General features: G+C 43.4%; 1 protein-coding gene across 1 annotated transcript in view; it reads right to left on the minus strand.

Annotated features, from left to right (window-relative positions):
- The window catches only part of YES1 (YES proto-oncogene 1, Src family tyrosine kinase), a 50,071-nt gene extending 25,467 nt beyond the window's left edge, over positions 1–24,604 (minus strand). Inside the window, exons 1-2 of the mRNA XM_077352655.1 lie at positions 23,978–24,604; positions 3,065–3,337 (exon numbers count right to left, since the gene is read on the minus strand). Coding sequence (XP_077208770.1) covers positions 3,065–3,329 — 265 coding nt within the window. The 5' untranslated portion in view covers positions 3,330–3,337; positions 23,978–24,604. The remainder of the gene's footprint in view (positions 1–3,064; positions 3,338–23,977) is intronic.
- Positions 24,605–24,814: the final 210 nt, after the last annotated feature.

Raw genomic sequence — 24,814 nt, forward strand, 5'->3', positions numbered from 1 at the left:
ATGCTAGGTTCGTCACAGGAACATCTTGGAGGGTCCATATCCAGCCTGTGCTGAGGCAGTTGCATTGGTTACCAGTTGTAGCCAGGATTAGGTTTGAGGTCTTGGTGTTGACCTTTAAGACCCTTCGCGGTCTGAGACCTGCATATCTGATGGACTGCCTTTTGCCCTACGTCCCATGAAGGGATCGATGCTCAGCAGGTACTAACTTATTGGTCATTCATGCCCCAGGAAGCGTTACCTGGCTTCGACTAGGGCCAGGGTCTTTTTGGTCCTGGCCCCAACTTGATGGGAATGAACTCCCGGAGGAGCTGCAGGACCTTGGAGAGCTTTCAGCTTTCCGTAGGGCCTGTAAAACAGAGCTCTTTCACCAGTTTATGATCGGGGCCAGAGTTAGAACAAAGGTTAGGGGTCCCCCTTGGTACTTTGCGCCAGAAAGTTTGGTTTTCCCCCATGCCGCCCTTGTAAGGGCCTTCCTGTTAGGAGGGTTGTTTTGGGTTGATTTGCCATCTTGGGTTGTTATAAATGTAATTATTGGGGTTTTCATGGGTATTTTATGGGGTTTTATTGTCTGGATTGTTCTGCAACTCATCAAGAACCGGTCGAGAGTGGCAGGATACAAATCCAATAAATAAATTTTAGGAAATGAACACATTTTTATGCCTGTAGCTATGCTATAAAACATCAGTTATACCTTCAAATGAATGACATCACTAAAAGAAAAAAGTTTATGTTCAATGAGAAACACTGAAAATATGTATTAAGTTCCACAAAAATGCATATGCTGTAACCCAGTGGTGCTCAACCTGGGGGTCAGGACCCCTTTGGGGGTCGAATGACCCTTTCACAGGGGTCGTGGCAGGGCGAGCAGCTTGGCCAGGGAGGGGGGGGCGCCACCACTGTTGCCACTCCTCCTGAAGGCGCCCACCAGTTTATATACAATCAAGAACAATGCATCTTCACGCCATTGGTCAGTTTGGGCTTCATTTATGTGAAACAACACTTGCATAATTTTATGGTTGGGGGTCACCACAACATGAGAAAAGTTGAGAACCACTGCTGTAACTATTTAAACACATACATATCTCACAGACAGAGAATGCAAATACCTGATGGCAGACTGTTCCGTGGAGGTATGTTAATGGAATGTCCAAATCCTTACTGGCTTTGTTTTCTCTGTGCTGGAATGGGGGCATCATTGTGTGTAAATGCTGACAGCTGTATACAAAAATGTCCTATTTTCAGCTAATTAGTATATCTTGGAGCACATATGTGCCAAACCTTCTGGGAACATTGAACATTCCTTAGTTATTCTGGAATCCACTAGAGATTTTATTTTCAGGGAGAAGGATTAGACAATCTCCCTCTGTATTTTTCTAGTAAACGGAAGGTTTGTCTCACTTATTGTGAATCTTCCTTCTAGAGGGGCAAGGTTGCTGATCTTTATGTGATTCCTAGTAGGAGGGGCTTCTCTCTCTCTGAACCCATTGTTCAGAAGCGGTAAAAGTAGCTCCAATCAACATCAACATTTATACAACAGAACAATCAATATAAAGAACTCATTACATTGCGCTGTGACCACTCAACCTCCAAACATTGAGGATGTAAGATATTCCCATTGAAGAGACCAGAAGATGCCAGAGCTTCTTCATGGACAATTTTAGAAGGTCCTAGAACCATGGTCTCCTTGGACAAAAGGGAAAAATCAACACTATTTCCACCTTGAAACTGATGGTTCTCTGAATCACACTTTTGGCATCTTCTGTACTGGGTATGATGAAAAATACTGATGATGATGATGATAATGATGATGAAGAAGAAGTGTTGGCTCTTATATGCCACTTTTCTCTACCCAAAGGAGTCTCAAATCAGCTTACAATTACCTTCCCTTTCTTCTCCCCACAACAAACACCCTGTGAGGTAGGTGGGGCTGAGAGAACCCTGAGATTAATGCTCAGTCAGAAAAGCTTTATTAGTGCTGTGGTGAGCCTGAGGTCACCCAGCTGGCTGCATTTGGAGGAGCAGGGAATCAAACTTGGCCCATTAGATTAGAAGACAGTGCTCCTAACCAAGCGTTGTTCTGCTGAAAGCAGTCAGATTCCACCCCTCCTTTCCAACAGAACTCAGCATGCTACACTGAGGTGGCTCCCATCCACCCTACCACTATCTCCATCTGGAACTACTACTCTTATTATTGATAATGTGGCATGGTAGTGTAGTGTAGCTGGGAGATCTGAGTATTGTCTGACAGCCAGGCAAGAGACATTAGGAGGTGGTTTACCATTTCCGGACGCCATATCATGATCTCTAGTGTTCCTTGGAGGAATTACAATCCAAATCCCTGAAGGCCTCTCATCCAAATACTAGCCAAGGTTGGCCCTGCTTAGCTTCTGAGATCTGATGGGGTTGGGCTTTCCTGGACTAATTTCAGGGGAGAAGGGACAGAGTCTGATTCTGATTCTGTGAAGGTTCAAGGGGATGGCAAGTTACAGTGGATGTGCAATAGGGTTCTGCATGGTGCAGGGGGTTGGACTAGATGACCCAGGAGGTACCTTCCAACTCTATTATTCTATGAATTCTTCTGCCTGCCCCCAATATTTAAAATTTTGAAATTGCATATGAAATAGTTAAGTTGTGCATTTGTAAAAACATTTTTACAGACAAACCAATTAGAATGTACTAAAGTTATATATTTGCTGATAATGAATTTCCCTAATTGTAAATAAATTGTAAATAATTTTTGTTATTTGAAAAGCAAAAGAGAAAAATGCCAGGTGATTTGCTGTGGATAGTTACAGTACCAGGTGAATGTTCTGATTTCCCCTGACAAAGCCTACATGGCAAAACAAGTAGGTACTTTGTAAAATAAATGTCTTACCACTTCCCTTTTTGACTTGTGACACATTTCTGGGTACAGTCCACTTTTTTCTTCATCGTTATTTGAAAAGCAACACTAGATATTCTATTTTCAAAACATGCTCTCAATCATTTTTTCCTGTCATTACAAGATTTGAAGTACAAAGTCATTAACAAATTAAGTAACATTTTTATTTGAAATGAAGCTCACCTATTAAACCACCAGGATATGGACATGGCACAGATGAAAATGAGGAAGATGCTCCTCCAAAAGGCGTCATACCAGATGGCCCGCCAAAAGGTGTCACAGAATGGCTGTTAAAATTAACTGATGATCCCTTTATTGAAGGTGACTGGCTTGCTTGAACTGAATCTGATCCATAATGGCTGACATGGGGGGCAGTGGGTTCTGGTGTATTCTCAGTTCGATATTTCATAGCAGGACTTTTATCTTCCTTACTTTTAATGCACCCCATGGTCTTTTCTGAAAAAAAACAACAAGAGGCAGGTATCAGTTTTGGTCAGTGTTTAAGTACAGTATAATTTCTCCAGTCATTAAATATGTATTTGGAATAAACTGATACAATATTTTAATCAGATAAAACTTACTTTCAAGCCTCCTTTCAGACTTTCAAAATCCTGTCTATTGAATTATAATAAGTGCATTCAGCAGGTCAAATGCATCACAACTTTTAAAGAATAACAAAAAAATCTTTACAATTGAATTGGTAAAATCTTAATAGTCATTCACTAATTAATTCAAGAGACTTCCAAGCAGAAATGTCTATCCAGTAGTGAATGTTGCAGTTTAGATTATTCATGGATACTAATGAGAAAACAACCCAATAGATTCCAATCAAGTCCATTTATGAATTGAAGACAATATGCTGAAAAAAACAGCACAGAATAGAGTCCATTATAAAAGGCTTAACAATTATGTTTTCAATTTATCAGACATAAGTGCCATTTTAAAATGTAGCATTCACAAGAGTTTAGTCTTGCAGACCACATTAACCTTTGTTACTGTTTATAACACGATATGCTAGGATGTATTACTAGAAACCCTTTGCTGAACAACTATAAACCACTATTGGTACATAATCTATTACAGGAGTTAGTTATTGTGTTTCACTTATAAATGGCTGCAAATTGATGCATACTGTTGCTGCTAAAAATGATCAAATTTGTATTGATCAAGTAAAGGTAAAGGTAAAGGTATCCCCTGTGCAAGCACCGAGTCATGTCTGACCCTTGGGGTGACGCCCTCTAGCGTTTTCATGGCAGACTCAATACGGGGTGGTTTGCCAGTGCCTTCCCCAGTCATTACCGTTTACCCCCCAGCAGCAAGCTGGGTACTCATTTTACCGAACTCGGAAGGATGGAAGGCTGAGTCAACCTTGAGCCGGCTGCTGGGATCGAACTCCCAACCTCATGAGCAAAGCTTTCAGGCGGCTGCCTTACCACTCTGCGCCACAAGAGTACTGTGATCAAGTACTGTGCTTTAAAACAGGGGTAATCAACCTGTGGTCCTCCAGATCTTCATGGACTACAATTCACATGAGCCCCTGCCAGCAAACTCATGGGAATTGTAGTCCATGAACATCTGGAGGACCACAGGTTGACTACCCCTGCTTTAAAATATTGGGTTAAATCCTAGTGCAATTTTCTGTCAAAAGGAAGAGGATGCATCTTCCTTGCCTCTCTCAACCTGCTGTAGCCCAAAATGTTCTTCTAGGGAGCAGAGAACACCCTAGTTTTTTTCTCTCTGCCCTGTACAGCCAACAACAGGTGTTGGTAAACCCTGCCCCCCCCCCCAGACCAACTATGGTTATCCATCAGTCCCACTAATTAGCTTACTGATTTCATCTGGATACAAATAGGAGTTTGCTCGTTTTCTAGATCAGTGATCCCCAACCTGCGGGCCGCAGCCCGGTGCCGGGCCGCGAAGGCCATGGCGCCGGGCCGCGGCTACCTCTCCCCGCCCCCCCCGCAGTAAAAAACTTCCCAGGCCGCAAGCTTGCGGCCCAGGAAGCTTCTTACTGCGGGAGGGCGGAGAGAGGGAATCAGGGCCGGGCTGCGCCTGTGCGGGCCGCGCCCGCGTATTGCGCATGCGCATGGCGCATTCACGCATGTGCAATGCGCGGACGCGGCCCGATGCACGGGCGTGGCTCGATGCCCTGCCGGTCCCCAGCCTCAGAAAGGTTGGGGACCACTGTTCTAGATGACTCCTTGGAGACAGCATGGTAATTGGTTGAAAACAGTCAGGAGATCCTTAGTCCAAGTTTTCTACATAATATAGTCATCTATCTCAGGGGTACTCAACCAGTGGTCCTCCAGATGTTCATGGACTACAATTCCCATGAGCCCCTGCCAGCAAATGCTGGCAGGGGCTCAAGGGATTTGTAGTCCATGGACATCCGGAGGACCACAGGTTGACTGCCCCTGATCTATCTTGCTAGGCTTTATTCTTATTTCAATATCTATTATAGATTTTGCAGCTTATTTTGGACTGAAGCTTTAAGAAATTAAGACCTTGACTGCAGAAACCCTACTCAGTAAGTGTATTTAGGAAGTTAACTTTATTATTTTTGTGTGCTTGAGCATATCACTGGAATCATACATATTCACTGTAACTATATTTTGACTGCAACTATATTGTTTTAAAATCTTTTTCTTTATTTTCATTCTATTAAAGCTTATTTTGCTTTATTGTGTGATGCTGTGAGTTCACTGGTCCAAACTCGGAGTAAATTTGGTTATGTTATCAATAGAGAGACTTGCTCTGCAGTCCCAAGTTCCAGAAAAGGAGACTGATTATCTCCAACTAAGGCAGGTTAGCCTTGACTATTGTTTGTATATTTAAAACAGCAGCAGGCCATCACATTTTCTGACTTCACTCTGACCAATCTATGAAATTGAAGAATTCTCCTCTATAAACAGTCTTTACAATGAGCCATAATAAAGTTTATATAACTACTCTGGTGTACTAATAGTCTGTTATTGTTTGGGTTATGTATAACTGGTAACACAAATGTGAAAAATGAAAGAGGTGTGTACATCTAGGAAACAAATTATGTGTATACAACAGATAAAGCAATGACACAAATCAACTTTAACTAGTAATGTTCTATGAAAATTCTATTTTAATAACAAATATTTCAATTTCATATATCCTTGTTACTCAGCAAATATCTGGATTTTGTTGAATTTTTATACTTATCAATAATGTAATGAACCTGATTCTACAGGCCGCACTGACAAATGATGTACACACGAGAATCTAATACAGGAATGTTTCCTGTGCGACCGTGTGCACACTGATCTTGCTACCTATTCCAAGATTGATATTAAAAGATATGATTTAATATACAGATAATATGCCACTTTAGTAAGGCCTTCAGCACAACAGATTTTAAAAAAAAGATATATGTGATATATTTTGCAGAGTCTGCAAAACGGAGCTCTTCTGCCTGGCTGAGGCCGGGGTCAGGAACAACTGGGGTCCCTCCTCTGGCCAATGCTGCAGCATCATGTGAGCCCCCACTCTGTGGTGATTGGTTGAAGATGGGGGAGAATAGATGGGGACTATGCCACATTCTTATGTTTGTTTTATTGGGGATTTTATCTGTTTTATGCAACCCACCATAAGTCTGCAGAAAGTGGTAGGATAGAAATGTAATGGATGGATGGATGGATGGATGGATTCCAGTACTGCCAATATTAGGGTTTCTGATGCCTAGCTTCTTTATATAGTAAATATTAATCTGATATCTTAAATTACTATAACTAAGGTAACATATATATGAAGTTCTTAGAACATGTAAAACATTATATGTTTTAACTGTAATAATCTCCCAGACAAACTTTTTATGAAAGCCACTTATGTCTGGATGAATTAATCACATGTGTTATCTGAAGTCACGTGCTTGCGCACAAAAGTTTATACTTTGAATAAAACTGTGTTTTAAAGGTGCTACTGGGCTCCAACTCTGTTCTGCTGCTTCAGATCAATATAGCTACCCACATGCATCTATCTATAATCACATATAAATTTTAGAAGCAGATGCATGATTTTTTCCATTTTTTAAATTATTACCATTAAAAAAATAAAAACTCCTTTTGAATTTATTTAGGAATGAATAGCAGGGTATTAAAAACTAGTTTTCTTCTTCTTATGAAGCTGCCAATGAATATCTGCCTGATCCCTAATATTACACATTTGAGGTGCCAGGCTAAAGAAGCATATAATACAGTCTGGTGAACACATTTAAATCGGTATCTAAAATGTCACGTAGTAGATGGGTGTGTCCAACAGCAGAGGGCTGACTTTCATAAACTGTACCATACCTTGAAGGAACTGAGAAGCAGACTTCTGCAAAATCTATCTTGATGTTTCAAGAAACTGTGGGTTTTATTTTCCAGAACACAATGATTGGCTGTGGATTAGGCTGATACAGATTAAAAAGCAACTGTTGGCAAGAGTGAATTTTATAGCCCTGACCTATCTATGTCAAATTCCTAGGGATTTCAGAGATGCACCTAAGCAATTGGACACTGGGTGGGATTTGTATATAATTAAAGAAATTATTGTTTAAGACCATAAAGTAATAAACTAGGGGACCCTAACAATGATTTTTCATCTTGCTAAAAAGACTGGCCAGACTTTTGTCTGAAAATTAATTAATGGTAACATACTTAGGTAATCAGTGAATGTATTTATTTTCTTCAAATTTTGTTAACCTGTTCGACATTTCTCAGTCCATCAATTACTTTGACAGATCCCTGTGCTGCCCAGGAATCTGACATAGACCGAGTAGAGAATGCATATTCATTCTTTGCTAATAGACTGATGTTTCAAAAGAAATTGCCCCAACTCGCTACATAACAAAAACATTTTTGCAAAAGAATGGTTTATAGACCATTCTCTGAATGCCAGCTGGTTGATAGAATCCAATTGTTATGATATATTTTCTTGAAAATGCAATCTACTTGCATAAACTGGGACTGAGTGCTCTTTAAGGTGTGGGTGTGTATAAGAAAATAATACTGTTTGGATGTATATTCAGTTTGAATGTATATTCAGTTCTATAGTTTGAGGATACAACCATGAGTTGGATCAAAGCAGCCATTGTTGGGAATCCTATTTATTTATTTATTTATTTATTTATTTATTTATTCATTCATTCATTCATTCATTCATTCATTCATTCATTCATTCATTTACAGATTCATGTAAAATAAGCTTTAGGCTAAAAAAAATACTAAAATCCTTATCTAATTCAGACAGATTAAAAGTATACATAGCCTTTAGTACTATAGTGGAATAATATCATTTTCACAGATAAATTAAACCTAAACATGTAAGCCTGTATGCATATAAGTTAAAGGTAAAGGTATTCCCTGTGCAAGCACCGAGTCATGTCTGACCCTTGGGGTGACGCCCTCTAGCGTTTTCATGGCAGACTCAATACGGGGTGGTTTGCCAGTGCCTTCCCCAGTCATTACCGTTTACCCCCCAGCAAGCTGGGTACTCATTTTACCGACCTCGGAAGGATGGAAGGCTGAGTCAACTTTGAGCCGGCTGCTGGGATCGAACTCCCAGCCTCATGGGCAAAGCTTTCAGACGGCTGTCTTACCACTCTGCGCCACAAGAGGCTCATTGTATGCATATAGAAATACTTATTTCTCACACATGACAGTGGACACGGAAGACATCCACACAAGCTTTCAGTGTAATCATCTTGGATGCTAATACATGCCTCAATTACCACTAATTTTTTTAGGGGGGGGGGGACAGACAGAACAAGAGGCACAAAAAAACCTATATTTAATTGAACTTCAGAGGAACTCTAGGAAAGAGCAAAAAGGATCAGTACTCCTGCACAATCTACAATTGCTATAAAGTTTTGAGTTCTGTGCAAGCACTTCTCTTCCAACCAATCTTTGGAAAAAATACAAGCAAGACATAAGAATGAAGTCTATGAGGTAGGTCATTAATATTTTTATTTTACAGATGAATAGATAATGGCATGCAGCAACCTGTTCAAGGCCACCCAGGAAATGTGTAGCAGAGAACAGATTTTAAATCAAGGTCCAAGTGTAGCATGCTTCAGAATTTTACTGGCAGTCCCAGAGTTAGCAAGTAGTATTTCAGCTAGTCCTTAAGACAATGGCATATTCATTAGATCATTTTTAATAAGCAAAGATCAATTCTCAAGGATTATGATTCTAGCCTGCAAAAAGCTACTATTAAAGAAAAAGTGTCAGACCAAGCAGCTAATGCTGGGAACAAGACACACAGTATCAGTTCTTACAGAATGATCTAACCTTACTTTCAATTACAGCTTAAAATGCTGTCAACTGAATTATTATAGTACTTTGGCCCCAATAAATCTTCTACACTACCTTTGTCCTTTTGAGTTCTACCATTTGATAAGGGGTTTTCGGTATGTAGCCACCTGCATGTCTGTTCAGGGTTTTACCTGTTCATCAGAGAGCAGTCTTCTAGACATGCAAAAAACGTAACTGTGATTTTATGATTTTGTGTTTGTTGTCTGCTTTGTTGTCAATGAAAGTATTTCATTTAAGTACATGAAAGTATTTGATGATGATCGTATTCAAAAAGGAGGTCATATAGGTAGGCAACCCTCTTGGTTCGAATGCCCAGTCAAATTCAGTGTCAACCTATCAAGAAGAGACCAGATAGTGCTGGCCACAGAGGCAGCTCTGCCAGATTATAAAGAAGGAATGGCAATAACTTCTGATCATAAGTACATGAAGCTGGTAACCTCTTGTGCCAGCCTCTCAGTCTGGGCACATGTAAAAGCAATGATGCAGTATGTCCCAGTTGATAGACTGCTGACCCCAGGGCTGCTGAGATCTCCCACGGGTCCCCAGACAACGATTCCACTTGGGACCCCATATGACCATGATCCAAATAAAATACCATAAAAAAACAAATCACTTGGTTTTCTGTTACCATTAACCTATCCGTACCATAAGTTGCTCTTTATAATTATGAAAGAGCCATCTGAGCAACCCTGTCCGGGCATCTGGCCAGCCCTGTCCGGGTGGTGTCCGGCCAGTCCCGGACACCGGAACACCTGGTCCAGCCCGTCCGGATTCACCTGGCCACTAAAGCGCCTGCCTCCAGGAACCGACTGCAAGCTGCTCACCCAGCCTCCTGGCCAGAACGTTCCTTCCCGGCCAGGAGGGCACTTCACCAGCTCGCCCCCTTTCCCGACGGTCAGCCCGGCCATCAACTGCCAGCGCTGACCAACTGCCGCCTCCAGAGGTCAGTGCCTGGCGGGAGGGCCTTTCCGCTGCCACTTGGCCTGCTAAGGGCTCTTACCACGTCAGAGACGCGGCGAGAGATCTTCGCGGGCCAACCCGCAGCACCCAAGGACCATGGCTGGCGGCAGGTGGGGGAGCTTTCCCTCCCTCCTTGGTCTGCGATGCCCAAGTGGGGAGGGAAAGCCCCCTCCTGGCGGCTGCGCTTCTCACCCAGCCCAGGTTGGCCCGCAAAGGGCTCATGCCACGTCTGCAATGCACCAAGAGCCCCTCAAGCCCCCTCCCTCTGGCGGTAGTCCTCCACCTCCCAGCCACCACATGAACCCTTCCCCAGTGAATCCACGCTGCCCGAGGAGCACACCCGCTGGGAGAGGATTTCCCTCCCTGCTTGGCCCGACCCGCAGCTGGCCCGCTGCCCTTCGAAGGCCTATCTTAACACAGCCTGCGGCGGCGCGGGCACCGCGGACTAAATAAAGCCGTAAGGGCTTAGTGGGAGGAGTTAGGGCGGGCTCTGTCCGGGATGAGGAAGGGTGCCGATTGGCCCCTTCCTCCGGACAGACCATCGGCCGGGCCAATCGGCAGGCGCGAAGCGGAGCGCAGCTCGCAGTTGCTTCCTTGCCGGCGGCCTGACGTGTCAGGCCGCCGGCCAGGGGAGCCCCCAGCAATTGCACACAGCGCGACTGCCGGGGGCTCCCTTACCTAGCGCCCGCTGTATTTTTCTTACAGCAGGCTTGATTACTAGTAATAAATAAAACAATCTCCTGGTCTGTCCATTTTTTCCCAATGGAGACCCAGTGCAACTTACATCATTCTCCTCTCCTCCATTTTATCCATGCAACAAATGTATGAGATAGGTTAGGCTAAGAGTGTGTGAATGGCCAAGATCACCCTGCAAGCTTCCACTGCATAGTGGGAATCTGAACTTGCGTTTCCCAGATCCTAATTCTACACTTTAACCACACTGGCAGGAATAGTTCATTAGAAGATATAGCTAGGAGACTCAACATTCGCCACCAGCTGCGGGATCATCCTTATCTCCTGTTTCATTACTTTATGAATCATTTCTGCATCCTTCACTGACCCAATAGCAGCCCCTTGGAACACCACAATATCATCCCTCTTTGCCTCCTTTCTTTTTTTTATCTTCTGTGTCTGGACCTGGGGAACATAGTGACTACTGTATTTGCTGGCGTATAAGACTACTTTCCCCCCCTGAAAAACATGCCTCCAAGTGGGGGGGTCATCCTATACACCGAGTGCACCAGTTGGGGTAGACATAGCTGCCCATAGTGGCCTCCCGATGCTCGCCCGGTGCCCATAATGGCGTCCCAATGCCCGCCTGGTGCCCATAGTGGCCTCCCAATGCCCACCCCCCTTCATTCTACATACCATCCAGTATCGTGCGGTAACCAGCACTGCCACGGCGGGTCATCAGCGTGGCTGCGGTGAGCATCAGCAGCAAGACAGGGGTGCCAGCCTTTTCGGCGTGACTGGCCTCTTCTGCTCGGCGGGAAGCAGTGGCACTCTGGCCCGCCCCTTGTCTACACAGAGCTCGCACATGCGCACTAGTGCCAGTCACAGGGAGATGCAGGGGCGGGCTGGGTATATAACAAACTCTATATTTTGAGTGGAAATGTTGGGTGGTCGTCTTATACGCCGGCAAATACAGTAGATACTGAAATACACTGCCAGATATCTTGTGTTCTGGAACACTTGGTAGCATCACTCAATGACCTGTCACCTCTATCCCATGAACTGAAAGCAGGGGATGAGATGGCCTTTTGCTTATACAAAAATTTAAGGGAAGAGAAGGACTGTTTATGCTGACAGACCAAGCAGACATAGTGTCTGTGAGTAGAATGCACAAGAACTGTAGACATGCTTAAGACCTGTTTAGAGTCCTTGTGATTTCAACAACACAAGCATCACTGCACTCCTAGTAGAATTTAGCAGTATGTAAAAGTGGGAATATGTCCTGGCTAAAATATAAACGGAGTATCGTGTTCAGATCACAGGAGGTGATGGTATCGCTGTACTCAGCTCTGGTTCGGCCTCACTTGGAGTACTGTGTTCAGTTTTGGGCACCACAGTTGAAGAGGGATGTAGACAAACTGGAGCGTGTCCAGAGGAGGGCAACGAAGATGGTATGGGGTTTGGAGACCAAGACATATGAAGAAAGACTGGGGGAGCTTAGTCTGTTTAGTCTGGAGAAGAGACGACTAAGAAGGGATTTGATAACCATCAAGTATTTAAAAGGCTGTCATGCAGAGGATGGAGCCAAGTTGTTCTCTCTTGCCCCGGAGGGACAGACCAGAACCAATGGGATGAAATTAATTCAAAAAGAAATTCCGTCTAAACTTACGGAAGACGTTCCTGACAATTAGAGCAGTTTCTCAGTGGAACAGGCTTCCTTGGGAAGTGGTGGGTTCTCCATCTTTAGAAATTTTTAATCAGTGGCTGGATAGCCATGGCAGGTTACAGTGGATGAAAGACTGGGATGTGAGTATCCTGCATTGTGCAGGGGGTTAGACTAGATGACCTAGGATGTCCCTTCAAACTCTATTATTCTATGATTCTATAATTTGTTAACTTCAGTACAGGAACAGTTAGTGAAAGAAAATGAATGATTAGTTTAAAAAACACTTTAAAACACACAACAAAATAGTATACTGCAAATGATTATAACTGTACAGTTTAGAACAGTTTTCAGACAGCTGGAATTTTATGCCAACATTAGCCAACAGTGTCTTTTTGCAAATTCTTTTACAGTTGAGCAAAGTTAAATCAATTTGGCACTTGATCGGCTAGCTAGCTGTCTCCTTAAAGCATGAGTCCTTTTCACCAAGTTGAATAGCTCCATTAAGGAGCAGTTGGCTTGCATGGAGAAGACTAGATTGACTTACAATGAGTTTCAGTCACAAAGAAATTTCAGGAAGCTTTTTTAAAACTCAAAGTGGTTCTCTCAATAGATGAAGCTAGCTGAAGAGAACACAAAATAAAAAAGGTTTCTGGGAGAGGATGAAAGTTCCATGACCCTTTGACATAACCTACAGTTTAACAACAAAACAAGTTTTTGTTTAGCTGCAAATGTAATTACCAATTAAATATTTCCAGTGGATCCCTTTCTTTTCCTTTTATCAAACTGCACAAGTTATATTTACAACACCAACTAAGAGCTAATTCTCTACAATATGATTTGTATACAAATTGTGTATATTTCTATCATTAATGCTGGGCAAAAAACAATCAGATGGTGCATGTTTGCATTAAAAAGTAAATTATACAATACTCATTGAATCAACGAAAACCTATTAACAATGTTACAAGACAGTAAAATAATAAAAAAGAGTTTTAAAATTCAAGAAAAAGTCAAAAAGAGCTAATTAAGAATTTCACAACGGTTCGGGAATGTAGTGTACCCCTCCTTTAATAATCCAGGGCTGGACTCCAAAGGCATCTGGTACCAGTGGAAGTAATGTCGCCAACTATTAGGAATGTTGGAGGGAATTTCTATAAATTTGTACCGCCATTTAATCATTATTATTGTTTAAATGTTGTTAGTCCTTTAGGGGAACTTTTAACTAAGGATGTTTTATTGTTGTTTTTATGATATGTTGTGAACCGCCACGAGCTGGCAAATGCTGAGAGCAGCGGTATAGAAATACAATTAATAAATAATTAACAACAGACAAGTGCTAGTTGGCCAATTGCAGAAGAAAAGTTGTTTTTTTAATACCCTGCTTTCACTACCTGAAGGAGTCTCAAAGCTGCCTACAATCACCTTCCCTTCCTCTCCCCACAACAGACACCCTGTCAGGTAGGTGGGGCTGAGAGAGTTCTGATAGAACTTCTCTGTGACAACAGCTCTAAAAGGACTGTAACTAGCTCAAGGTCAAGCAGCTGGCTGCATGTGGAGGAGTGGGGAATTAAACTCGACTCGTCAGGTTAGAAGCTGCTGCTCTTAACCACTACATAAGGCTTGCAGCGGAACACAAACAGAACAAAGCTGAGCCAAGACACTTGTGTGAGCAAACGAGTCAGCCACTCACATGCACTATTCATGGCATTTTCACACCTCAAGACTGGCCTGCCCTGGGTACTGCCTGCCAGACACCAAGCTCTCCCAGTTAGGAGAACGTGCTGTAACTCCCAACGTTTTCTTATCTCATCTTGGGGACGTCATCCTGTCAGGCTGAAGTTCAAAAGTCAGATATGAATTTCAAATAAAACCATATAGACTTTAAGAACAAGGCATTTAGAAGAATTGGTTCTGCTTTTCATTACTCAAGGAGTCTCAAAGCAACTTTAGACCACTTTCCCCTGTGAAGTAGGTGGGGTTGAGAGAGTTCTGACAGAACTGCACTGCAAGAACAGCTCTAACAGGACTGTGACTTGCCAAGGTTGGCTGCATGTGGAGGAGTGGGGAATCTAACCTGGCTCTCCAGATTAGAAGCCTATTAACTATTATAGTACACTGGCTTAAAGGGATTGTGAGCCCTTTAAATGCCTTTGGAGTGAATGAGCTACTTGCAGAAGGCATTTAAAGGAACCACGTTCCCTTTAAACACCTCTTTCTCTTCCACTGGAATCAATAAAGGATGGGGGCACCAGTCTTTTTGAAACTTGGGGTAGGCAAAGGCACTAGCAGTAGGCTGCAAATTTGGTGCCTCTACCTCAAAAAAACAGCCCCTCTGGAGCTCCAGATACTCCTAGTTTGATTATCCATTATACCCAATGGGGACTATTGACAACAATTTTCCCCCTAGGATATAATGGGACAAAAAGAAAAATAGGAATATTTAACAAATTCAAATACCAAGAATATCTACAAATATCCATATTTTGGGGATTAAATATACCTGAACCAGAAAAATACTGGGTTTTTTTTGCATACCCCTAATTTGAACCATACTTTTATTAATTAGCTTAAAATTCTGTTTACAGATATTTAATTTGTTTAATAGTCTGTTTTAATTATTTCTTTTCACAACTAGGAAAGTGTCTACCATTAATTACTAAAATGGACAGTTTTATTTCTCAATTTGTAAACTACAACTGAATTCAAAAGGACTGATTAGCTGTTTTAGCAAAGAATTATCATATGGCATAATACGGTTTAATTTGGATATTATGAAATGGTTTACTAATTTGCCACAATTTAATTTTGCCTTATATCTGTATGCTTATGATCCTCCATTTAGTCTGAGGAAGAGTACATGCACTTGAAAGTTCACGCCTTGAATAAATATTTCCTGGTCATAAAAGTGCTACTGGACTCAATTTTTGTTGTGCTGCTACAGCCCAACACAGCTACCCACTTGAATCTATCATTTGCTTGAAGTGATTCTTGTGAAAAGGATGTTATTATTATTTTACTGGCTTCAAACATGTTTGTAAAAGTTCCCTTGCAATCATAAAGTATTGGATCTAAAACCAGCAAGTGAAACCATACAATGAAAGTTTTCCATCTTCCACTTTCTGCCGTAGGACCATGTTACCCAAAAGATTCTGTTAAGACTTTTGGTCATGCAAGGGCACCTTTGGATACAAGCCAGATATTACAAAAAAAAAAAAAAAACCACATGGTTTGATTAAACTACTTAGTTATGGAATGTTGAACGGGAATCTGATATAATGGTTTGAAGTTTTAATTGTCATCCCCAGATTTGTGTGCCAGTTGTCTCGAAGCTGTGGCTGGGCACCTCCGTCAGAGCCGCCTGAAACTCAACCCGTCACAAAGAGGGGGCTGGGGAAGAAAGGACCAGAACAAGAAGTGTGCCTCTTCTGCATGAATAGAGTGCAACTAATAGTTTCATGCACAATCAAGAGCTTGGGGATAAACTTTGATGCCTCCTTATCAATGAAGGTGCAGGTCATTAAAACAGCTTGCCAGGTGAACCTACTAACACCCTATCTAGCCCTGGGAGACCTAACCACAGTGATCCAAGAAATGGTCACCTGCAAGATGGATTACTGTAACTATGAGGGGCTCCCATTGGCTTGGCCTGATCTGGAAATTTCAGTTGGTACAGAATGCAGCTGTGCGGGTCCTTATGGGGACTCCATGGAGGGTACATATCCAACCTGCCCTCCAACAGCTGCACTGGCTGCCAGTGGAGTTCTGAAGGAACCCTACACCATCTGATTCCTATGTATCTGAGGGACTGTCTGCACCAATATGTTCTCTAGAGAGCACTGTGCTTTGCCAACACCAATCTTTTGGTAATCCCTGGCCCTAAAGAGGTTTGCCAGGGCTCCAACCTGGTGGAACAAGTTGCCAGTTGAAATTCGGCCCCTGGTGGACCTGTCAAAGTTCCACAAGGCTTGCAAAACGGCACTCTTCCACCAGGCATATGGCTCAGTCCATGGTAAACTGTAAATAGACAGGTCTGCACCTCCTTGACTCCTGTCCCCCCATTTATACCACAAGTTATACTATCTCCAAGTAGTCAGTGGAGGATATTTGGGCAGATTGGGGAAGGGGACTGGTTTTTAAATTGTGTTTTAGACTGTGATTTTATTATTGTTGGAAAAACTGCCCTGATCCCACATGCAAGGAGGCATGGTATAAAAATAAAAAAAGAAATGTTATTTTAAACTTTTCTTTTGTGTGAACTTGTATGAACTCAAGACATCCCAATCTGAAAGGAAACAAGCAGTTTCATGCACACATACATTATACAGCCTTTATCATTCTGCTCTTCAACCCATCATTGTCATTACACAGTGCCAGGTTTCAAAGCAGCTGAACATAGCCAGTAAGAAGAACTTCTCTGCTGCCATTGTAAAAACAAAGAAACCATCCAGGCAATAACCCACCTCTCATGCTAAAGACTGCCCTATCCCCTAACTGGTCAATCTCAGGATAGTTGATGATTGGCCATAAACCTATATCCAGGTAGATGAGTTTGAACTTCCTCCTAAGAGGATTGGAGAAAGGGATAAAAACCTGAAGGAATAAACTGGAGCTCACCTGGACCCACAATTCTATCATAGAGATATGAGCTCAATGGACATTTGGAGATCTTCACTTCTGTTGTATCCTGGAAGACATGCTGTTTGACAGAGATTGCCTTTCTAGGCCAAGGTGGAAGAAGTACTACACCAGCACACTATGCTAGTTCAGGTGAAGGTGAGCTCAAAATATTAATTACCACTCTGTCTTGCTTTGGTTTCTGCTCTCTCCAATTCATAGATGGAAATGTGCCCTGTTCTAATACTTAGTTTGCATATCCCAGCATTTGATGGTCTAGGTTATTATTCCCATGGAATTCTAAAAATCTAGCCCTACTGGTGAAATTCCTGATGGCACCTGGGGTTTGGCCACTGTGTAACACTGGACTGGATGGGCCACTAGCCTGATCCATCATAGCTTCTCTTATGTTCTTATGTTCTTAGTAACTAGCTGCCAGTAAACCTCCAAAAACAGCAGTATAAATATCATCACTGTTCTCAGAGACAATGAGTAATAAGTAGAGGCTGTGTTTCCCTGACAACATTAGCAAAGAATTGTAGTCAACTAGAAGCATTTATTTCAGTACTAAATGTACATCATTGAGACAAAATACCCCCAGAACCAGTATTTCACAAGCCCTATATATTATACATATATTTAAAATGAGCTAGTTAAATATAAATATATTGTGAAATTGGGGCATACGATACGATTGTGTACTATTCTAACTGCACTGTTTCAAATATTTCCAAGCAGAGACACTAGAATGGGCATATTTCTTAATAAATATGGTTAGGATCAGATTGAAAAGGCTGTTTAAAACTGTTTCTAAAAACATATGTTAATCTAAGATGAATAAGCCTAGAAGTTAGACAAGAATCTAATATGACCACTAAAATGTTTGTCTTTTTCATAGCTGGGTTGTTTTCCCCTCCTGTTTGTGGATTCGTTAATTAATACTCTTATCTGTTATTATGTTCATTTCTTAATGCTCTGATCTATGAATATTATTTAAAATTGATTATTGATTTATTCTCTTTTTAAGAATCAACTCTAAAACTAATTTTAAACATTTTCAAAGCATTAAGCTTTTGTAAACTACTACCCACTTCAAATTTGTCATAGGATAGAAATCTGCAAGCTAGATAAATTGGTTGGCGAGTTGTTTTACCCAGTCAAAGGACCATTCAGTTGTACAAATAATGCATGGAACAAAAACAATGTTTATTTCAATTCTTAAACTATGATGTAAAACTGTAATCTCTGTTTCTTAGTTAAATGTTTGAACAAATTCCGGTTATGCCAGCTCCGCCATTTCTATCCTTCCCCAGCAACTAGTATTGAAAAATATTATATCTAACTTGAATGTTTCATATAGCTGTCATGGTTAATATTCACTTTACAAATACATAAAGTCCTCTGTTAAAATCTGAACGCACCATAGAGACCTGGTACCTGGATTTTTTGACTCCTCACTTATCAGTCATAAGATCTTTGTATGGATCAATAATTGGCAGAAAGCAAAAGGACTAAACAAAGTTTTTGCATCCATACAAAGATCTGTCTTTATATCATGGCTGATAAGTGAGGGGTCAAAAAATCGAGGTACCAGGTCTCTACGATGCCTTCAGATTCCCTCATAGCACCTGTATCACCAATACTGCACCTACCGCCAGATTTTCAATGCTTCCACCCACCCATGTCAGCAACTTGCCCAGATGTAAATAGGGCGCATGGCAAGTAACAGGCAGCTAGTAATGCAGGAAAGCAGCTCAAAAGGAGTGTGAGCTAGCTACATCAAGAGATGTTACTTGGAGGAATGTGGAGAAAAGAATGAGAAAAGGGTAAAATACGATTTCTATGCCAGATATCAAAACGGCCCCCTGGAATGATTCTTTGTAATGCAACAAAGACTACGTAAGCTTATTTTTTTACAGATTCCCTTTTGGTTTGGAAAAAAAATTCCACACCTCTTTTTTAAGACAGTGGTTCTAAACCTGGGGGTTGGGACCCCTTTGGGGGTCGAATGACCCTTTCACAGGGGTCACGGCAAGGCAAGCAGCTTGGCTGGAGGGTGCCATCCACACAACAGTCTTGTGGGGTAGATCGAGATAGAATGTTCATCTGTCTAGAGCAGCAGAAAAGAGCCAGGTAGGCATGGTGGGACAAGAGGCAGAACTGAACTGAGAAACCCCGGGGAAAAAACAATTTATATACTATCATGAACAATGGATCTTCATGCCATTGGTCAGCTTCGGTTTAATTTCTGTGAAAGAACACTTACATATTTTTATGGTTGGGGGTCACCACAACATGAGGAACTGTATTAAAGGGTCACGGCATTCAGAAGGTTGAGAACCATTGGTTTAAGAGGACAGCATCTATAGATAAAGAACTTTCACCAAATGACTTTTTAAGAATTGTACAGGCACAATATAGGTAGATTTTATTTTAAAGCAACAAGTGAATTTTAATTTAATCTTGTTTGCGGATTTGAAGATCTTCTTATATGTAATACTTATTTTGGTATGAGTTAGCTTTACTGATGTTTAATTATTTGATTTGGAGCACTAAAACATTCTTTCAGGGTTAAATGGGATAACTTTTGTGCATGCAAAATGTATCCTTTAGCCTTCTGAATGAAACTTTATATGCTCCAGACCTGTTGAAAAAAATAGAGCTTTATCATATATGCTGTCTGAGCTCCTTGGAAGAAGGGCAGAATAAATATACACTAATACATGCATAAATAAATTAATTTCAAACAGATACTAGACACTCCCTGTCTATTTTTCAGGGGGGAAGAAAATCTATTGGTATATAGCATTAATCCAAGCCAATAATTCTTTTCATGCATGTCTTGATGGCTCCACTGAGATTTCTCAAAATATCTTAAAAATGGGAAGTGGATTTTGGTAAGGCCGTGTATGACCACCAGATAGTATATGTAGCTGAAAAGTAATGAAAATGTTTGTAAATTGCAGTCACTGGTAAGTCATAAAGGTGACAAAGAAAGCACTGCAATTATTATGGATAGGCCTGGCACAAAATTTTGGGGCTGGCTCCTAGATCCAAAGAAAGTTTGTCAAGGCCTATGCGAAGTTTACTCAACTCTCTTTAAAGGACCAAACACGAAAACGCTGTTGACATATAACTTCACAGAAGCCATACTAAGTCTTCCACAATAAGGTTTGTTCTTCCATACATTTAACAAACCTTTAATAATGCTTTCTTCCACATTATCTAAAACAGAAGATGTAAGCTTCCAGGTCTGCACTTTTCTGGCATATCCTAATCTTTTAAAAAATCAACCTAACTTGGTTAAATTCAAGTGTTGGTCTGAAGTTGGTCTAAAGTAGCACAACATTTAGTCTGAGGAAGAGTGCATGCACTCGAAAGCTCACACCTTTAATAAATCTTTGTGGGTCTTAAAAGTGCTATTAGACTCAATTTTTGTTGAGTTGGTAAACTTCACTCCTATATTGATAAAACTTTGTTGGTCTTAAAAGTACCTTTGGACTCATGTTTTGTTCTTCACTCCTATAAGGAGGCCAGTCTTAGGAGCTCAGGATCATATTTTACTAAAGTTCATTTCTGAGTTCCTTACAAATTCTCAGATGAATGCCATCCAGAGTGATCAAAAAATCCAAAATCCAAATCCTTTTGCTTGTTCTGTGGAATTGCAATGTTCTCAACAGTATAACCATCAGACTCATACAAGCACTTCCACATGTGCTCCAGGTTTTGCCCAGCCCACAGGTCCTAACACTGCACAGCAGTTTGTCTTGCAAAGCTAAAATCTTCCTAAATTTGGGGAATTAGTAAGAAATGCATGTGAAAGTAGCTTAAAAGGTAAAGGTATCCCCTGTGCAAGCACCGAGTCATGTCTGACCCTTGGGGTGACGCCCTCTAGCGTTTTCATGGCAGACTCAATACGGGGTGGTTTGCCAGTGCCTTCCCCAGTCATTACCGTTTACCCCCCAGCAAGCTGGGTCCTCATTTTACCGACCTCGGAAGGATGGAAGGCTGAGTCAACCTTGAGCCGGCTGCTGGGATCGAACTCCCAACCTCATGAGCAAAGCTTTCAGGCAGCTGCCTTACCACTCTGCGCCACAAGAGGCTCTTGAAAGTAGCTTAGTCACCTTTTAAAATGAAAAGCTTTGAAAACAGCCATCAGGGAAGAACAGTTGTGCCACTGTCCACTGCCCATAGGGTGCAATTCTCTCTTCGATCTTATTTAACATCTATATATGCCCTCTTGCACAGATGGTTTGGAGGTATGGGTTGGGGTGCAAAGGTCACCTTCAGGATAGATTACTACAACTTGGTCTATGTAGGATTGCATTTAGCCCTCATCCCAAGATTATAGCTGGTGCAAAATACAGCTGGAAGGGGCCTTATGGAATGGCCCATATCAGACCTGTCCTCCCAGCAGAGTTCCCGATCAGGTTCAAAGTGTTGGTATTGACCTTCAAAGCCCAGAGTAACCTGGACCCTTCATATCTGAGAGACTGCCTCTCTCACTACTTACCCCAGAGAATTCTTCACTCTGTCAATACCAACTTGTTGGTAATCCCTGACCCCCAAAGAGGTTGGCCCTAGCTGAGATTTGAGCCCTGACAGAACTGTCTGAATTCTACAAAGCCTGTAAAAAAGCACTCTTCTTCCAGGCGTTTGAGGCCAGGGCGGTCTAAATTATATGGGTCTCCCTCCTTTTCCTCCTCTCCCTCCAGACCATCTTGTTTAGCTCACCTCCTGCCTGAGTAACTAGTGGTGGTTGTTGAAGAAGATGTGGGGAGGGGACTGGGTTCTAACTGTTTTACTGTAAATTAGTTGTCCCCAAACTTTTTCGGGATGGGGACTGGGGGGGGGGAGAGGGAGGCACCGGCGGACGCAAACGTGCAGGCTTGGAGCTGCCATGCCTGCACGTTTGCGCCTGCCGGCACTGGCGCCCACACCTCCCCCCCCCAGCGCTTGCTGTACCGGGAGCAATCAGCCGCTGAAGCGGTTGATCGTTCCCGGCGCAGTGAGCACTGCTCCGCGGAGGGGAGGGAGGTGCACCCATTGGCACGCCGGCATATGTGCCTCCCCCCCCCCCGCCACAGCACAGTACCGAGGACTTCACGGCCCAGTACTGGTCCAAGGCCCAGGGGTTTGGGAACACTGCTGTAAACTGTTCCGAGCCCATTTGTGGGTAGGGGTGGTACAGAAATCCAATCAATCTAGTTTCAGCACAATCTTAGCCTGCAAAATCTTTTTAACTATCAAACCTATTTTGAATTATTGTAACAGTTCAACAGTCCAAGACTGCAACTCAACACGATCACCTAGGCGTAAATTCATTGAAATTCATTAGTACCTACTTCTGAACAAACATGCACTGGATCAGGTTCTAGATACACACAATTTCAGTTTTTATTCACTAGGTCTTTGAAACAAAGGAAAATTTTATTTTAATATAAAGGATAAAGCAGCAGGTGATATCAAAGAACTGAGACTCTGGAGACCTGCTAACTGTCACATCAGATGGTTTACTAGAAGAAGTTTACTAGATAGCAGTCTGGCAACATTTTAAAAAGAAAAGCCTTGAAAGCTTCAAAACAGTTATTAATACCTTTTCATGCAGTATGTTTCAAAGTCTAATTTGAAATCAAATCACTATAGAACCTTTGTTTTTATTAGACAGATACTTAACCTAAATCATTGTTAATATGGTTCACAGTGTCATCCTAAACAGAGTTAAGCCTTCTAAGCTCATTGCCAAGAATGGTCCCATAGTGCAGTCCTGAAAACACTGACCTGAAAGTAATTTCTACAGACGAAGTAGGTCTCTGAGCAGATCCTATTCACAACACCCCCATCCCCAGAATGTCTATTCTGAACCTAATCCTAGTCTATCTAATGTGGTTTACCCCAGGACTGTGTTTGTAGGATTGCCTTATCAGAACCTTGTCTCTTATTACTGCACACTGGCAAATAATGTACATATGTACAATGTCCACAGTGCATTGTAAAAATAAATTTTCAATTTCCTTCTATGTATGAATTTGAACTTCTAATCATGGTGATACATTTGCAGATATAAATGGTTCTATATACAATTAACGTTATGATAAGGCACACAAAACCAAGTCAACATTCAAAAAGCACCAACATATCTTCTGTCTAAAATAACTAGGAACATATGCTTAAATCATAAGGGGAGGGGGAGGGAGAGACAGACTATCCTTACAAACGAATTACAATTACAAGGGAGTTATAAATAGGGACCGCCGAAAAGATGGACATGAAAATGAGTGCTGGAGGCTTAAATCACCTTTCCTCCTTCCTAGCCCAACCATCAAAGCCTAACTATGGAACTTGGGGTCGTCAATCAAAGGACGGGAGCGAGGGGGCAGAAGCCCTTCTGTCCCGAACAGTTGTTATCAGGCTTCAAGGAGCGAGCCGTCGGAAAACTCACGGCCTATCAGGCTGCGGCTTCTGCACTGGGGCGGAGAAAGTGGGGTGGGGGTGGCAGCCGCCCCCTGAAAATGCCTTGCAAAGAGGAAACCCGGCAGGAAATCCCTGGAAGTGTTCCCACGCTGTGCGCGAGCGCTCTCACTCAAACTCGCTCCAGGGGGAAAAAATCCCGACAAAAACTAGTGGCTGAACGGGAGGGGGGAGTTGCAGTGAAAAGTTTCTCCAAGTGCGAGCAAATAGGCGCGGAGGGCTGCCGGGGGAGGCCCCACGCCGCACGACCGGGGCTGCCCCGGGCCCCAGCAGCAGGCAGGCAGGCAGGAGCCGGAGGGGGAGCGGGGCCTAGCGCTCTCCGGGCGCCGTCTCGCCGGCTAGGGGCGGCAGGAGGGGAAGGGCGCGGGGGGAAGCGGCCGGGACTCTCACCTGCTTTCGGCCGGGCCCCTCGCCTTCTGCGGAGGGCGCCCTCGCTTCCGCCTCAAGCGCCGAGCAGCCGGCCCGCCCGCCACGCCCGCCGCCTGCTCCGAAGGGGGCCGCCGAGAGACCACGTCGCAGGCAGCCCGGCGCGCTCAGCCCCTCCGCGCCCGCCCCATGAGCCCGGCCGGCAGTCCTGGGGCCAAGAGCGAGCGAGCGAGCGCCGCCGCCTCCTCCTCCGCCGCCTCCAGAGGCCCGTCCCCACCGCGGCCCGGAGGGGGAGGAGCCGGGAAGAGGGGCGCTCGCACTCCCACGGGCGCTGGGTCCCCTCAGCCGAGCCCGAGTTCACCGTCCCGACCTAACATGGCGGCCGCCGGAGACCCGGAAAGGAGCCGCGCAGCGGGCGGAGGCGGAGGCAGGCGCAGGAGGGGGCGGCAGGCAGGCGGGCGGGCGGGCAGCAGCTGTTGCCGCGGAGAAGGAGCTCGGGCTCTCCCGGCGCGGCGCCGGATCCCGTCTCGGCCGCTTCTGCACCAGCCCGCAAGCCACGAGCGGCGCCGGCCTCCGAGAGTCACCTGTCCGCCGAGGAGGGAGGTCCCTGGCTCGGAGCGCCGCGAAGAGGAGGAGGCGAGCTCCACTTTGGAGGAGAAGGGGCGCTGGGCGAGAAACGGCGGGGGACTGACGGCACGGAGGGCGCCGCGCGGGGATCCCGCGCAGCTCTTGCCACCGCTCGTCCAGCGTTCACCTGGGCAGCACACTGAATGCCTGTGGGCTCTGAATGTAGCCAATTCTCTTCCTCCCATTTTGCCAAACCCCTGCCCTCTTATTCATACGCATATGCGAAACGGAGGA

This window comes from Paroedura picta, chromosome 9 (assembly GCF_049243985.1).
Source record: "Paroedura picta isolate Pp20150507F chromosome 9, Ppicta_v3.0, whole genome shotgun sequence".
In the NCBI taxonomy this organism is placed as follows: domain Eukaryota; kingdom Metazoa; phylum Chordata; class Lepidosauria; order Squamata; family Gekkonidae; genus Paroedura; species Paroedura picta.